The 17,912-nt window shown below is 37.0% G+C and overlaps 1 protein-coding gene and 2 long non-coding RNA genes across 8 annotated transcripts; 2 read left to right on the top strand and 1 right to left on the bottom strand.

Annotated features, from left to right (window-relative positions):
• Positions 1–470: 470 nt before the first annotated feature.
• On the bottom strand, positions 471–11,597 carry LOC126874348 (uncharacterized). The gene is made up of 2 exons (XR_007692762.1): positions 11,556–11,597; positions 471–709 (listed from the first exon to the last, which is right to left on the bottom strand). It is a non-coding gene; the product is annotated as an uncharacterized LOC126874348 (long non-coding RNA).
• Positions 8,972–10,087, top strand: LOC126874337 (venom serine protease Bi-VSP-like). 4 transcript variants are annotated; one of them, XR_007692746.1, is made up of 3 exons: positions 9,398–9,509; positions 9,731–9,781; positions 9,840–10,087. XR_007692746.1 is itself a non-coding variant. In XM_050636271.1 (2 exons), exons 1-2 carry the CDS (start codon positions 9,016–9,018, stop codon positions 10,051–10,053), a joined length of 426 nt encoding a protein of 141 aa, XP_050492228.1. In that variant the 5' UTR covers positions 9,011–9,015; the 3' UTR covers positions 10,054–10,087. The 4 variants fall into 4 exon arrangements, 1 of the variants encoding a protein (XP_050492228.1); XR_007692744.1 differs by lacking the exon at positions 9,398–9,509 and adding an exon at positions 8,972–9,118 and having other exon boundaries at positions 9,623–10,087; XM_050636271.1 differs by lacking the exon at positions 9,398–9,509 and adding an exon at positions 9,011–9,118 and having other exon boundaries at positions 9,731–10,087.
• A 574-nt stretch (positions 11,598–12,171) lies between the features above and the next one.
• Positions 12,172–14,878, top strand: LOC126874347 (uncharacterized). 3 transcript variants are annotated; one of them, XR_007692761.1, is made up of 8 exons: positions 12,172–12,302; positions 12,515–12,610; positions 12,687–12,965; positions 13,041–13,309; positions 13,393–13,489; positions 13,652–13,756; positions 13,834–14,260; positions 14,409–14,878. It is a non-coding gene; the product is annotated as an uncharacterized LOC126874347 (long non-coding RNA). The 3 variants fall into 3 exon arrangements; XR_007692760.1 differs by lacking the exon at positions 13,834–14,260; XR_007692759.1 differs by having other exon boundaries at positions 13,652–14,260.
• The last annotated feature ends 3,034 nt before the right edge of the window (positions 14,879–17,912 follow it).

The following is a 17,912-nucleotide window of genomic DNA, read 5'->3' as shown; positions in this document are numbered from 1 at the left end:
AGATAGGTACTTGGTCTCAAGAACCAACTTATTTTGGTCTTTCGATTAAGTTCTTAATTAAATTCTCAATTAGATATTCATAAATATATCTTCATAATATTTCCCTCATCTATTTCTTTGACATTCTAGCAACCTCGTTAAGACGTCCGCCACTTCAACTTCTATCTACAAGTGGCAAAAACTGAAGTTGACCTTCTTCATGGAGAAACATGCCGGAAATGGCATCCGCACGTGTGAATAATTATACTCAGTGTCCAGGTAGTTCTTTCGATCATCCAATACAAGTCGTTTCCGTTTTTCAGAGTTCGTTCACGCCTCCAGAATGTAAAAATATCCAAGGAAGTACCATTAGGAAGCAATGAAATTCAGAGCTTCTGTGGTTATTCCTTTTTCTGATTGTTTCTTTTCTTTGCCCAAAATGGATGATTTCTATATCAAATTGTTTATTCGTATTTTTTTTTTAATATTCCTTGAGATTTTCAATCAACTCGATTTCGAATTTTTTACCACCCGATCTTCTGGTTGACGTCGTTAAGAAAGAGGAACGAGTGCACAGGAAGCATGGTCGGCGTGAGCATGATTAGATCCGGTCTGCCCGATGACCTTGCCAGTGATAATAGCGGTTCGTTAAGGTGGTTGCAGTCTTGGTTTGCTTCTGTTTCGATTTCCAGCGAACTCGTCAGCCGGCATGGCTTCCGAGATGCTCCCCCTGAAACAAGTCGAAGGGAAATAATTAATGGACTCTCTGTTCGATTGTACGTGGATGACAAGCTGACCGTAAAAAGAAATATACAAATACGATTAGAAAATATAATCCGAACCCCTTTCGGTTTGATCTGAAGGTTTCTTTTTTTAGGCGGAACCAAAGATTCTTATCTGGTTTATGGTGAGCTAAGGAACTCTTTGAAAACAGCATTTATAACTTTCGAAAAAGAGACAGGTATTTCTTGCGCGAACAATTGAATAATTAATTCGTTCTCTAAATATCCTTATTTGTTGTTCCTAAAATACATAATGATTGGAAGCTTCTTACGGGAAGCGCAATCAGCCGCTGATATCATTGAAGTCGAAACGCCATTAAAACCATATTACGATTCGCATGCGACATGCTCCATTCATGAAAACACAAAAGCAATAAACAAGTACAAATCAACGAAATAAATCCTCCGAGAACGAGACGTTACAGGAATTATACCATTGCGAGGATACAAAAGACTTGCTCATGAGCTACTTCCTTCAAGCAGTCGAGCGGTGTATTTTCCGGTCGTTAACTTCCATATAATGGGATATTAAAGAGTACGGACACAACGCTGCTATTTTTCAACTGTTCATTATCAAATTACGCAGCGGGAATCGTTGCAACGACAAAACTGTAACGACTCGTACCTGCGTATCTTCCATTTAGCTACGGTAAACGCTGACTTGTCTGCGTTTTTTTTTCACTTCCTCGTTACGGAAACCAGGAAAAGTGAATCACAATACAGTTTCTAACTGTACTTCTCGCGATTCTTTCTTAGAAACAAGCAATTGCTTCTTTTCAATTTCCTAAACCTATAATAAAACAGTCCATTCCTTGAATAGAAATTAACTTTAAAACTTTAGGCGCATACATTGTACGTATCGTATGTATGTATTTTGATTTGAAAAGAAACGCGGCAAACGCCTTTGAAAAGACGTTAGCTTTTTAACACCTTAACTAACTTAATTCCAGCGAGTCGTAAATTTGCTGCATCTCCAACATCTGAATATCCATCTTTTACAATGACTTGTTCTCCAACTTATTAAAATTACATCTCTCCCGTTGCACCGACCTTCTTTAAAGGTTCCCGCGGCAGGTTGAACCCGCATCACGTATCTTCCCTCTTCCTTCCACCCCTGTTCCCTTTCTCTTTCTATCGGACGGGAAGAGCGGGAACGCTTAAAACGCGCGAATCACGCGAGCGCCTCACGATTTGCGAAACATCACGTGAAAATCACCGATCCGATCTCCGTGCGCGCGGTGCACCGTGGGGGTAACGATTAAATCGACAGGATATACTTTACTGGCTATTCCGTTATTACAGGCTGTAGTTGGCGGGGAAATAGTCATTATGGATCGATGAACTCCATTGTAACAACGCACCTTCGAATTGCATCGGAAACGCTTCTGTATTGCGTCCACCGTATAACCTATCATCGTCTGTTTAGGGTAAATCAGTGGATCGGAAGTTACGTTTCTATGTTTCTCGCCTGTCAGTATAACACTGTCCAAGAGATACAGCAAGATCCTAAAATCATTCGAGTACAAGTAGCGTAAAATGGTCGTTTAAATTTCAATAAATTAACTATTCATACGTTAATTGTACGCGGTCAGGATTAAGGGGTACGGCGATGGAGAAGATTTTGTTAGCTAGATGTTGAGTAAATAATCGAAGATGATAATTTTATAAATGTTTCGTATTTATGATGACGGAAAAGATTTAATTTGAGTTACGTTACGTTTGAATAAGATAGACTTTTCCAAGAGTGGAGGATTTGTAGAGATAGTGGACGTAATAGTAGTATGATTTAATACTTGATGTGTCTTTTTTTTCTTTGACATATAGGTCACTGTGGGGAGTAATATTGATCTAGATATAACTATCTTTTCTGAGAAGTACGTATATGCTTATGGGAACTATGTTTGGTTAATCAATAGAGCCATTCTTTTGAGAAATTGAATCTAGAAGAATTCGACGATACTTTGCCTTGTTTCAATAGTACATCATTTTAAAGAAACGCCTGCGATTATAGTATATAATTGCACATAGGTATATGCAAAATTGCATTTTCAAATAATTAAATCAAAAATATAGGAATGTATCAATGGGAAGAATATTTGTTAAAGATCTTTCCTTTTTAATCAAATTCGTCCAACAACCCCATTCTCGTCAAACATAAAATGAACGGTGCCTTTCTCAAAGAAACAAGAAGAAAATTGCTGTCGTTCTAAAGTTCTTCTCCATTGCTAAACTACCGTTCGTGTTTCTAGTTACACTCCAATTATTCGATTGTAAGAAGCAAGCAATCCCTCCATCCAAGGGCTAGATATAGTTTCTCGAGTAGTTCTCTTCAATACCGTTATATCGATGAACTCTTTTTGAATAAAGTTCACATTTATAAAGCAAACACAATAAAATACGACAGGACAATTGTAATCGATAAATAACATTTTATTAGGATATTATAAGAAGCTAAGATATCGAGTTCTAATTGTGAATATCAAGCGCTCGTCGTTCGAGGAGATTACCAACATTTTCTTCCTTAACAATATTAATTACGAAGTTTCGATACCGTTTATGACATTAAGATCTCTTGATAAAGTTGTATCGTTAAAATCTTACTGTTCCTAGGGAAAATATATAGTTAATATATATAGTTAAATATATGTCGGAGATGAAAGGTCACCGGAACCTTGGGATAGCCCCGCAACATTGCAATCTAAAGTCTACTATAACTGTAACTAAACTATTGTAGTTATTCAATCCGATTGTAATTGTTCGAGATTAGTGACGGTGAGCTTTGGCTCGAGGTGACAGTCTGTCGCCCAACGTAGCCGCGGTCAAGGGATGAACGCTTTGCCTAACAAAGGTATGGAGCAATTCTATAGCTCTCCTTAAAAGAAATATTCGTGGCGACACGCGACAATAAACATTCCAACGGTTTCTGTCCCGTGGCTCGCCACACGCAGACCCTATTCTTCGAGTAAGATGATTGCCAGATGTCGATGCGTCTCCGCAGTACATGTTCGGCTAGCCCGAGGGCCCGTTATAAATCTTAAGGTTTAGTTAACTAAAGTCCTTCAAACAGACAAACAGTCTTTGTCCCAACTACGGGAAGATAGGGGAGACATATTTCTCAACGAGCGGCGTCTCCCACTAGCAACTTTCCCTCGAGGGCGGCTAGCATCTTTTTCTAACCACCGATATGGAGATTGACCAATTAGCAGCAACGTCAATTTCCCTTACTTCCTAAACGAAGGCTTTCCTCGACGAATCCGATGATCTCGTGTCCTTAGACACACCCCATTATAGTTTTCCTCTGTGGCATCATCGGGACGGGACGGGCATTCTTTTACGCGCTCCCGTCGACCAAAGAGTAACGTCTTTACGCTCAGCAATTATTTTTACGAGTCAGACTTAGATTCAGCGAGAACGCCCATCTGTCATCCCGTTGGCCGCGGATTCGTTATTGAACCGGAGACCACTGTCACTAGTGTCGCGGACGTCTCACCGCCGTGGTAGATTGTCAAACCTGTGTTATTCATACCTGTGTCAATAAATCGTATCTTCGTTACACCGCAACGATGACTACCTTCAATGAAGACTCCTCAAACACCGACAACCCTGTCCCCAATGTCATTCCGACATATATATCCACCGAAAATGCGCTCTTGTAGACAAACGCTCGATTCGCGTCATAGCTTTTAAAGCTTGTCGCATCTCAATCCGTTGGAAAAAGTTTTTCCTGTAGCATATTTTATTTTTACGAACCAACAAGGTCTTTGTTTATTTCCTTCTTTTTTTTTTGCTCCAATTTCCCCATTGTTTTTTCAAGGATAGTATTTCAGAGCCACTAGTCAAGTTTATTGTAACAATAAACGTATGTTTCGGAAACATTTTGTGCTGTGAAACAGAATACACTAAAGTTTGAAGGTCACATCGATTTTCGAAAGTTTATAAATGGAGGTGTATGACAGTATCACCAGCTGTTGCTGTCCCCAAGCGCCAAAATACGTTCTGACTACTATTTTATGTATCTCACAGAAGTATTTCTTCATTCATCATCTCCCATGCCATCCACCAACGTGTTCTTAACATGTTATCTCCTAGTAACATATTGATGTTGAGTCAGATATCCAACTGAATAATCTTTTCGGTGTCTACTATAAGACATTTAAAACCAAGGTTCGTACACACGTGTGCTTATACGTCAGATGTAATACTTAACACGAAACCTGCTTAGATTAATATTAAATTTATGCATAGTAGGATGTTCGACCTTTGTAAAAATGAAATTATAATACATACAGTTTCACCGTGGAAAAGTGAATCTTTCTAGCATGTCCACGCAAATGCAACGGAGGGGAGGACTGTGCATGCACCAAACAACTTTACGTTCGTAATTTTTCACACAAATGTACAACTGTAGGGAAATAATTATCTCTGATTTTTCGGATGTTAGGAATCGACAATATCGCATAACGGAATGCTGTGTTCTACGTATTCTATTTTTGTTACGAAAGTGGTACAAACGAAGTCCACATAAGAATAGTACAACAAAATCGGTTGAGGTTAGGTTATCGTGCAGATATCGCGGCTTTTGCATTGGAAATCACGCAACTGCCAGTCTCGTCGTTCCTTGTAAACGAAAGAAAGGTATTGTCATCGGTCGGAATTAACATAAAACTCGTCGCATGCGACCATATGGCCTGAATGTTGAATAAACGAGAGTAGAGCGCGAGCTATGTGATTCTAACCGTTTAGGCGGAAACTAACGATTGTAACCAGAGCCGAGATATAATGCCAATATTACTTTGCTCGACAAAGCGTATAAGATGAGGAGAGAATCCCGATAAGGTAGAACAAGAGACAGATATTCTCTACGTAAAGCAAGTCTGTCAACTAGATTGAAATCCTGTAGCTATAACTACAGTGAATCCATATTCTGGCGAATTGTCTTTTCACAAATGAAGCTTCTGAAGAACGGAATTGATACAATAACTACTGTTCATTCATAACTACTGTTGTAAGAATCTATATATTTGTCTATCTATATCTATATATATCGATCTATATATATTTGTCAGAATGTCATTTTATCAAAAAACCCATCCTCTGTAATCATAGTTTAACGAAGCATAATTAACAGAAGAGGTAGAGCGTTAAGTGGAGATGATTTAATCACAGTTAAGTAGATAAACCTCTATATTAGTCTCTTTAATTAAAATGTCCTACGTTTTATTTGCGTCATTTTTTTTCTTCATCCAATTTAAAATGTTTAAATAACAATAGCCTATACAATATAATTTTATGTAAAAAAATTGATTATACCATGTTTATTACAGATATTTAACATTTTTGTGTACATACAAAATTTAAATTATACCTCGCTTGAGAACAAAAATTCTATTTGTTTTCCTAACATGTACTAATAATTATTGATCAAAGTAGAAAAAGCTGGAGGAGATTACTTAGGAAGATTACTTAGCATCTTATATTCCTGGCAAGGCTCGAACGTTTTATCTTCCTTTAGATTTTCCTAAGTTTCCATTTCTCTGACTTGCTATTTTAGTTAGCTTAGTATACGTGCTATGCATAGGTATGTATAGTGTCATGATCGCGACAGTCGTGAGTTACCCACGCTTTATCCTCTGTAAACTATTTATAAAAGAAGAACAAATTACATGTTAGAACTTTCATTCAATTTACCAATACAAATAATTTTAAACAAGAAAAAAGACCTAATGCAGTGGTTTCAACTTAAACATATCCAACAGTTATTTACGAATAAATAGTATAAATCTTTTAGCAACATGAAATTCGCGATATTTATTCAAATATTTATATTTACAGTGCGCCATCAGCAAAGAAAACGTGTTTATCGAAACGTGCGCTATCGATTTTATGCTTTTGCCACGCAAACAGGGAAATTGCAACTCAAAATTGAATTCGCACTGCAAAGCGTTGACGTTACGACATCAATTACATACTTCAAAAACACCGAAGGTATCACACGGAATCAGAGAGATTCTATGAGAAGTTAAACGCATAGTCACCCTATTGGGAATAGGATTGCTTTGATTCGAGCTCAAACATAGGGAAAGCTGAAAGAATCTTTTGCGGATCTTCCTTCTTCTCTACGTTGGATTTTATACAAAACGACTTTAACCTTTTCAAGGAAATACGGAAATAAGGATTTTAGATAGAGAGATTTATCTGGAAGGAAATGGATAGAAAACGTACAACTAGTTCTTGTTGGTTGAAAGATTTTTTCTCTTCGCAGAGATTCAAGCTTTAAAGAACGATCAAATATGTGCGCAGCTGACTTACGCGTGAAGTTATTATTAAAAAAAATTGTTGCATTTAAAAGGATAAATATTAATTTAAATTTAAAAAAATTGTTTGTTCAATTATCATAAGTTTAATTTAAATTTAAAAAAATTGTTAGTTCAATTATCATAAGTTTAAAGATATGTAGATATTGTATTTACATATCGAAAATCAGACAGCAATATTAATTAACACACCTAGTCAAACGCACACGTACTTTAAAACCGTGCTTTAAAATCGATATTCGCTGAAACAATACATCGCTTTGCGCTTCCAATTTGCTTTCGCACGAAGAATTAGTCCACTCATTGTTACCGTCACCATCTCTACCGTAATCTATATTACTCGAATAAATTCTATATCTTGATTGGAAAATCACATATTTTAACGAACTTCCCTATTTTTTGTTTTTTATGACTTTAACTGGCAATTTCCATAATGTTCTATAACTTGACAATAGACTGATAATATTTCAGGATATATATACATACATCATGTTTTTGAGGATTCTGTAGTAAAATAATTATAGTTGGGGAGTCCAACTTCCCAAACCATCCACGACGACTTTACAAGCAGACCCCTCGCGGTTTTGGGAAATCGATGAAGGACCCTCAATTAAACATATCTCAGAGGGCAGATCGACGATGCGAAGAACACTTCCAAGCCCACACCCGACGCACCAGCGAAGGACGATACATCGTCGCTCTACCTTTCAAAGATCAGTTTCAGTCACTCGGATCCTCTAAAACGCTGGCAATTAAACGACTCGCCTCACTCAATCGCCGATTCCAGCACGACAAACGCTTCGAATCAGAATATCGAACGGTAATACAGGAATACCTGGCATTGGGACACATGACGAGGTCAATGTCAACCACTCCGACGACAACGGATACTATTTACCCCATCATGGCGTGACCAAAGCATCGAGTCAAACCACCAAACTCCGTGTAGTTTTCGACGGATCGGCATCAAGCACTACCGGAACCTCCCTAAACGATACACTTTACACAGGACCCAAGTTACAGGAAGATTTATTTTGTATATTAATTAGATTCCGGGCTCATCAGTACGTACTCACTGGTGACATCGAGAAAATGTATCGGCAATTCCTCGTACGACCAGAGGATCGGAAATATCAAAGGATATTATGGCGCAGCGCGAGTGGAGAAACAGAAACATATGAGCTTAACACCGTAATACTCTTATCATAGAAATAGAAGCAGTCCTCAATTCCCGCCCGCTAACTTCTATCTCCACCGATCCAAATGATCTCCTAGCCCTCACTCCCGGACATTTCCTCATTGGCGATTCATTAATGTGCTTACGTGATCGAGATTTCAGGGACATTCCATCGAACCGACTCTCCAAATGGCAGCATATCCAACAGGTTAAACAACATTTTTGGAACCGCTGGCATAAGGAGTATTTGAACGAGCTAACCAACCGCAATAAATGGAGCAAGGGTGGACACAGCATCCAAAAGGGCACAATCGTCATCCTCAGAGAGGACAACGTTCCCTCCATGCATTGGCCTCTGGGCCGAGTTATCAAGGTTCATCCAGGCGCCGATGGTGTCATCCGGACAGCTACAGTTCAGACGGCAAAGAGCATTTTGGATCGGGGCGTCAAAAGGCTTGTCCCACTGCCAATTCAACCCGATCTCGAGAAACCCGAACAACTAGCCACCGAGACGAAATAAGATGGGAACTTCAACCACACCTCGCTAGTTTGATCGGTACCCTCTCAACGGGGGGAGAATGTTACGCCGTGCGGCTTACCATAGGTCATATTCTTAACTATCGATCGCGGCACTATAATGTCGCAGACGGATCGTCGTGTCTGCCCGGCAAACAAACATTGTAGTGGCAAGCGCATGGTTCATTAAGCAGGGCGACTTCCAGAAACGTCGACTCGTGGCCCGTATTTTACCTCGCGTAAAAGAATGTGGCGTGATCCGAACGTAGTGGGGGTCGCCTTCCAGAAAAAACGAAAAAAATCGAAAGGCGTTCAGAACTTTTCGAGATGTCGAACCGTCAACACATGTGGTATGTCGCGCATTACTTATCAACCAAAACGCAGTTACATTTTTTTTGTTCCATTTATATCTTTCTAGTTAATAAGTTGTTGAAATAAACATTAATTTGTGTTAATTCTGTGGAATTTCATTGAACTACCCTTATTATCATAATCGAAATAAGGGGATCGATCAGTTCGTGGCGTCGATTATTTAATCGTAACGGGAACTTACAACTCTCGTTGACGTGCTATCTCGCGATCGCGTCTCTCCGCGAACGGTCGAAACAAAATGATTCACTAAAAACTGTCCTGAATTCCTAAGAATTTATTTACCGCAAAACTGACAAAGTGTTTATTTAAAAAATGAGGTTGAAGGTAGTCCTTTTCTTTCATTTCATTCATTTTCATTTTCTTTCTTAAGTATGGCTAACACAATATCTAATCAATTAAAATTTTATATTTTCACGTGAGTTTCTTTAGATAATTATTATCAACATGATGACTAACTCTTACGGATTAATACGTGTCTGTAGGGCAATCCGGTGGACTTGATCGGCTTTTTACTTCGAAAGTTGAGTAATCGGTGTCGCTTTCTTACGCATCTTTGAACTGTATAAATGTTTTAAAATTGTTTGATCCAGAATGTACCACACCGGACAATCAAGAAGGCAGGTGCCTTGACTACAGAAAATGTAAACCTCTGCAAGAAATATGGCAGATACAGTACCGTACAGCCACCGATTTTTATAGACGATCAGTGTGCAGATACCAGGGCAATGTTACGATCGTTTGCTGTCCGAACGATCCAAACAAAGAGAAGAGAGAAATTTTAATCAAAACTGTGTATAAGTATAAGGCTTTGCGACCACCATACTGTGGTTTTAGCAACGTCTCTCATACCAGGGTGGTGGTCGATGGTAAACCAGCTGAACTTGGTACGTTTTATGTCTTTCTTTCCGATTAATAATAAGCCATTTACTGCAAAGAATGAACTTTAAAGGCATTAAACAGCACATCAATGTACATTTCAATTAGACTAAATAATAATGCTATGATTTTATCGGTAGTAACTTTACTTATTAACTTGAATTATTTCTTTCTTTTACTTCATGTTAGGAAGAGTATCTTTTTGCTTGAAATAAAAAATTGATATAGGAGTAATAATATGGATAGAGATCAAAAACTGTTAGGGCAGAAATTACACGTTTGAACTTTATAGTTCAGTATAGTTCAAATAGAAATTATATAGAATTATTTAATAATTTGTATTCCACTGGAATAAAAATTTAATTTCTGTCTTTATCAAATCTCTATTTCAGAGTATTTGTACGTATGTACTTATCGTCTGCTGTATGATCGAATATCGAATAGGTAATAATTCGTGTACGGTAATTAAGTTACAGAGTTACTATAAACTATACGGTATCTGAAGACACGTCAATTCGAATTAACATCAAATCGACGTCTTAAACATTAAAAATAATAGATAAACACAATTTAATAGTTTTGCCCACTTCTCACACCTCGTTATGGTATTTAATCTAATTTCCTTCTAATCTTAGTTTTGCTCAAAATACATATAACATGTACGTTATAAATTGGAGTATTTCAATACACAAATCAATAGAAGATTATTACTGTATATAAGTATAATTTCAATACAATTCGATCGATATATTTCAGTATCTTTGATTAAAAATTTAACGATCCTTTCAGGCTGACCGCGGCGGACCACTGCTGATACAACATGAATTAACCTCGTATTTAATAGGTATTGTGTCTTATGCTTATAAGTGCGGCACAGCTGGGTATCCCAGCGTTTACACTAGGGTCACATCGTACCTTGACTTCATTCTCCAAGCGATGCAATAATACGATATTACTGTTCCATAAATATCATTGTGTAAAAAACGTAAAGTTGGGTTTTCTTATTGTGGAGATAAGAAACAGCTCAAATTTACATTGTTTTGTACGTTACAAATTATAGGCTTAAAATGTACGAAATGTAACTTTGAAACGACACTAATTTTTTACGCACGATAAACCTCCACGACTTAGGTATGTAAAGATGATAAACGTATATTAATTCTATTAATTTGGTAATAATAAACCAACTTTCTGAGAAGTTCTGTAAATTTCGTTTCTGTTGTATCAAGAGAATAATGGAATATTCCACTTAGATCGTATACTTCTTGTATGTACATACAAAATTTTCCGGCTAATCTAAAACACTTCATAAGATAGAGAGCTTCTGGAAATTCGGACACAGAGAGTGCATAAAATACAAGATAAGTCTCGTGTCTTTCAAAATTATTTTTTATTCGCTAAAAACGTCCTGTGTACTCATGCAATCACATGCAACCTCGAAACTTCACTTATTTTTTATCACTTTCCAATTCAATACACTGTTTCTGCATTTTTGACTATATGTAAGAGAAATTTCCATTCAGCCAAAGGTCTACTTACAGATTATAGATTCCTATACGACTCTCAGTAAAAATTTATCCGGACTCCAGATAGTTAAAACTTCTGTCGACCGTATTGATCCATCTGCACTCTTCGTATGACGTCAATATCTGTTCAGTGCTGCTGCGCAGGTTTCATTGTGTTACGTCAATTCGTTTGTGACCGTTGCGCGAGTAATGGCGCTTTGCAATGGTGATTTGCAGGAAAACAGTGCAGGATGCTGTGATTCGTTTCTTGTGGTCGGAGGTTATGTTTGATGCCTATATTTATCAAAGATTTAATGCACATTATGGAGAAATTGTTTTGTCACGAAGTGTGTTTGAATGGGCACAAAAGTTCAAAGAAGATCGCACAAGTGTTATGAAAAAACAGCTGGACGCCCGTCCACATCCACGATGACAACATTGAACGTGCACATGAACTTATGCTCTATGGAATAGACGAGTGACACTGGATAATGTGGCAAATCATTTGCAAATCAGCCACGGCTCTGCTTATGCAATAGTGCACGACAGATTTGGGTTTTAAAAAGTTTGTGCGAGATGGATGCCGAAAAAGCTGATGAAAAGGTGAAGACGACAATGCATTCGTGGTTCGCAGCTCAGCCCAAAACATTTTTTAATGAGAAAATACGAAGGTCCTTGGGCAAATGGACAAAGTGTATACAGAAATCGAGTGATTATGTCAAAAAATGATGTATGTCTTTTTTGACAATTGCTTAAAATAAATTCTACACCGACAGAGCGGGTAACTTTTTACTCGCCCTCGTAAGACACTCAAATTTCCAATCTATTATGATGAATAAAAGAGCTTATACTATTAAATCTAATTGTATTTTGTTGCATGAGAGTACACGTGTATGTGATGTACATTACCTTTATATCCCCTTGAACGCTTCAATATTGCGCATATATACTATATTTTGTACAGCTTCTATAAAATTTCGTACGTTTGTTTAGGCTGTTAATCTAGAGGCTGGAGTACAAAGAAGTGGCACAATGATGTCGACTGATGACATTTATAATTATCAAGGAATCACCCCTACATTCGCTCAGGTATATATCGTTGACTATAATGTATTTAACATATATGATTGTTAGAATATTAATAATTAATTTTTAATTCTATCAGAATTTTAATGAAACTGTCCCTTGGGAAGGAAGAACTGATACCTTGATATCACGGTTTGTACATCCTATATATACGACAAATTTTAGAACATTATATAACGAAGAACCAGATCGTCGTGGCCATGTGATGTGAATAAAAGGACTTGAATTTGATGATATTTTTATAATGTTAGATAACATAACTAAGTATCTTCACAGTAAGATAGGATGACATGGTTTACATGATCTTAATGTTGTTCACTCGAGTGATGATATTATAAGGAAAAGTGTAATATCACAGGTAGGATGATTCATAATTTAGAACTACTAACTCATGTATGTATTAAAAATTAAAGAAATATATTAAATTTTATAGGATATTTATGTTTAGTAACCAGTAATTCAGAGATTGGTATTCATGGTTACTATAACGAGGCTGTAGAAACGCACCCTTTCTTCTTTGCAAATGGTCCTGTATTTATGTCTAAGCCGAAACTGGAACCTCTGAATAATTTAGATTTATTCTTGTTATTTTCTAAAATACTTATCTACAGTATACCATAAGGAATGATACCGTATCGCACCTAATCAAGTGCCTTAAGAAACATCAACAGGATATCACAGTAATCCCTTATCGACTGATATGTAAGTAAAAGTTATCTGTCATTGTTATACACAATTATGTGTTAGTGTTATACACAGTTATTTATCATTTTCTATTAATTCAGTTGTAGCCACTACAATATCTATGACACTGGTAGTAATTATAAGAACAATAATGATGTTCTATAAGAGGAAATGATGATTAGGAACAAAAACTTACAGGTAAGTCAAAGTATATGTTATTTGCCATTTGAAAAGAAAGTTACTAACTTGGAATTTTTTGATAAATAATAATTGTGCAAAATATATTGGATTTCAAATTTGTCAAAAATTGATATTTAAGAAGCATTGTAATAATATAACATTAATATTTTGATTTTTCAGAAGATATCATGCGGTGGATGGATAATATGCAAAAAATATTAAGCAGTATATGAATTTTCCTATTGCGTAGAGATAACAAAATGAATTTTAAAAAATGTCGACACGGTAATAAGAAATAGCATCATGACAAAGAATATATAAAGACAGTTTCATTTTTTATAAATAAAAATTTGTTGTTCCAGATTTTGAAATACAGTGAAACGTTTAATTAGTATCTTAATATCTTTAAATAATTATTATTTTAGAATCAATTGTAATTGTATCATACGTACTTTTGAATTCGTGCAAGAACATATGTAATTTTGAAGTAGTTATTATTAGGAAACTGTTAGATGCGAACAGTATGCGAAAAGTTAGTATGCAGTGTAATAATTATCAATCAAAACACAAGAATTAAATTCTTGAGGAAAAAATTTCCGGAATTTCTTATTTACATGATTATAGAGAAATCCATAATAAAAAGGAGCTGCTTTCTAATACTTCGCTTCCTTGTAATGCCTACGTTAACAATAACGAGGTTCGACTTTTTGTTTTTAGAGGGATACTGGAAAATTTGAAAGTACAGTACCATTGGGAAGAAAATCACGATATTGAAAACGATATTTGCAAGTAAATTTCCAAAAAATCTGTTTTCAAATTTTCGCTTTCTATTTCACATTAAAAGAAAGGGAGGGCTGCCTTCTTTTTCTGCAAGACAAAACAAACATTCTGAATCTCGTATCAATGAATGATGTCAATAAGTTATTTTTCTTTTCAGATTGAACAATATTCCAGATTTATTCATAATTTCATACTACGCGAAGAATAGACTTTCATAGGTATATAAAGGAAATATTAAGTATAGGAAAACTCTTTTTCGTTGTAGGTGACATATGCTTCACGGTTGAACACATGTATTTTTGAACACATATAAATGAAAAAGTACTCTTATGGAGAAAAAGAATTGATACCTTCGATTGACATTAGATAATGTATATAAACTTATGAACAATCACTATCAGTTTGTATTTTAGGTGCACACGCAGATTTGTTGGAGTTCTTATAAAATGTACTTCCTGTACGAACGTTTTATTCTTCCAAATTTTACGATACTATGTCTCATATAATAACTATATGGATTAAACGTAATATAAATGATCCGAAAATAGACTCGAACGACATTAATTGTCTTTCTATTTATACCAATATCGAAAATACAAGTAAAGCTGGAGCAATAGTATGCAAGAATGGACTATTTATTATTTTAAACCAAATCATAGCATATTCAGAATGCACAGTATTATCATGAAACGACGAGTTTTATGTTAATTCCGACCGATTACAATACCTTTCTTTCGTTTACAAGGAACGACGAGACTGGCAGTTGCGTGATTTCCAATGCAAAAGCCGCGATATCTGCACGATAACCTAACCTCAACCGATTTTGTTGTACTATTCTTATGTGGACTTCGTTTGTACCACTTTCGTAACAAAAATAGAATACGTAGAACACAGCATTCCGTTATGCGATATTGTCGATTCCTAACATCCGAAAAATCAGAGATAATTATTTCCCTACAGTTGTACATTTGTGTGAAAAATTACGAACGTAAAGTTGTTTGGTGCATGCACAGTCCTCCCCTCCCCTGCATTTGCGTGGACATGCTAGAAAGATTCACTTTTCCACGGTGAAACTGTATGTATTATAATTTCATTTTTACAAAGGTCGAACATCCTACTATGCATAAATTTAATATTAATATAAGCAGGTTTCCTGTTAAGTATTACATCTGACGTATAAGCACACGTGTGTACGAGCCTTGGTTTTAAATGTCTTATAGTAGACACTGAAAAGATTATTCAGTTGGATATCTGACTCAACATCAATATTTTACTAGGAGATAACATGTTAGGAACACGTTGGTGGATGGCATGGGAGATGATGAATGAAGACATACTTCTGTGAGATACATAAAATAGTAGTCAGAACGTATTTTGGCGCTTGAGGACAGCAACAGCTTTTTTTTTTATTTATTTGTTGGAATTGCAATCAATTCTCCCGTTGAGAATTTTCAGTAATTTTTCTGGCGTGGCGCAGTGACATGGCTGTTTATTTACAATAAGTTAATACTTATTATAGATAGGTATAATTTATAAGTATTATAAGTAAGTGCATATGCTTAATTTGGATAATTAAATGAATCTAACGTTTAGGTCTAGCGGGTAGTGCCTCTTCAGCCTGCGAATCTGGTCCGTCGTATCGAGTAGTCCAGTGATTAGGGGGTTTCGGTGTTTCTTGACTCTTTTGCTATATCTGTCGTTATATTTTGCTATTTCCTCTTTGACTGTAGGTATCTTGAGGTCGCGATGGATGGTTTCGTTGGTAACATACCAAGGTGCGTCTATTAAGGCTCTTAGCGCTTTCGATTGGAATCGTTGTAGTATTTCGATGTTGGAGTTACTTGGACAGCAACAGCTGGTGATACTGTCATACACCTCCATTTATAAACTTTCGAAAATCGATGTGACCTTCAAACTTTAGTGTATTCTGTTTCACAGCACAAAATGTTTCCGAAACGTACGTTTATTGTTACAATAAACTTGACTAGTGGCTCTGAAATACTATCCTTGAAAAAACAATGGGGAAATTGGAGCAAAAAAAAAGAAGGAAATAAACAAAGACCTTGTTGGTTCGTAAAAATAAAATATGCTACAGGAAAAACTTTTTCCAACGGATTGAGATGCGACAAGCTTTAAAAGCTATGACGCGAATCGAGCGTTTGTCTACAAGAGCGCATTTTCGGTGGATATATATGTCGGAATGACATTGGGGATAGGGTTGTCGGTGTTTGAGGAGTCTTCATTGAAGGTAGCCATCGTTGCGGTGTAACGAAGATACGATTTATTGACACAGGTATGAATAACACAGGTTTGACAATCTACCACAGCGGTGAGACGTCCGCGACACTAGTGACAGTGGTCTCCGGTTCAATAACGAATCCGCGGCCAACGGGATGACAGATGGGCGTTCTCGCTGAATCTAAGTCTGACTCGTAAAAATAATCGCTGAGCGTAAAGACGTTACTCTTTGGTCGACGGGAGCGCGTAAAAGAATGCCCGTCCCGTCCCGATGATGCCACAGAGGAAAACTATAATGGGGTGTGTCTAAGGACACGAGATCATCGGATTCGTCGAGGAAAGCCTTCGTTTAGGAAGTAAGGGAAATTGACGTTGCTGCTAATTGGTCAGTCTCCATATCGGTGGTTAGAAAAAGATGCTAGCCGCCCTCGAGGGAAAGTTGCTAGTGGGAGACGCCGCTCGTTGAGAAATATGTCTCCCCTATCTTCCCGTAGTTGGGACAAAGACTGTTTGTCTGTTTGAAGGACTTTAGTTAACTAAACCTTAAGATTTATAACGGGCCCTCGGGCTAGCCGAACATGTACTGCGGAGACGCATCGACATCTGGCAATCATCTTACTCGAAGAATAGGCTCTGCGTGTGGCGAGCCACGGGACAGAAACCGTTGGAATGTTTACTGTCGCGTGTCACCACGAATATTTCTTTTAAGGAGATCTATAGAATTACTCCATACCTTTGTTAAACAAAGCGTTCATCCCGTGACCGCGGCTACGTTCGGCGACTGACTGTCGCCTCGAGACCAAGCTCATTATTACAACTCTCGAACAATTACAATCGGATTGAATAACTACAATTGTTCAATTACAACTATAGTAGACTCTAGGTTACAATGTTGCGGGATTATCTAAAATTCCAAAGGCTCCGGTGTTCTTTCATCTCCGACATATAATTATATAATGACTCATTGAAAACCAGCTTTCATTTTTTGTTGATAGTATGGTAAGAAAATGTGAAGTTCGAACGCTTGTAACGATTGCCTGAGTTGCGTCATCCTTGGTTTTAGGAAAAGATAGGGAAGTCACTGAAGGGTGTCGCGGCTTCGATGTCTTTCGTAGCTGCGACGCGGAGGCCTCTCGGTTGTTCTTTGAACAATCGTCAACGTGGACGAACGTCAAAGCGAAACCATGCGAATTCGGCATTTCCGATAATACGGAATACTGTAAACGCGACTGCGTTGAATTCGTTCGATTAATTCCTAGCAGTATCTATAAACAGTGAACTTAAGACCCCATACACAACTGCATACGCTAGGTTGTAAGAAATAATAGCTATATAAGTATGTAGCGGCACATGAGTTAGAGAACGATGCAAATCGAGAGCGACTCATATTATTGTTTTGCCTCGTGACACTTACACAGTCTTG

The sequence above is a fragment of the Bombus huntii genome, chromosome 16 (genome assembly GCF_024542735.1).
Source record: "Bombus huntii isolate Logan2020A chromosome 16, iyBomHunt1.1, whole genome shotgun sequence".
Lineage (NCBI taxonomy): Eukaryota > Metazoa > Arthropoda > Insecta > Hymenoptera > Apidae > Bombus > Bombus huntii.
The sequence above is the reverse complement of the archived record's forward strand: the minus strand, read 5'-3'. Positions and strand labels throughout refer to the sequence as shown.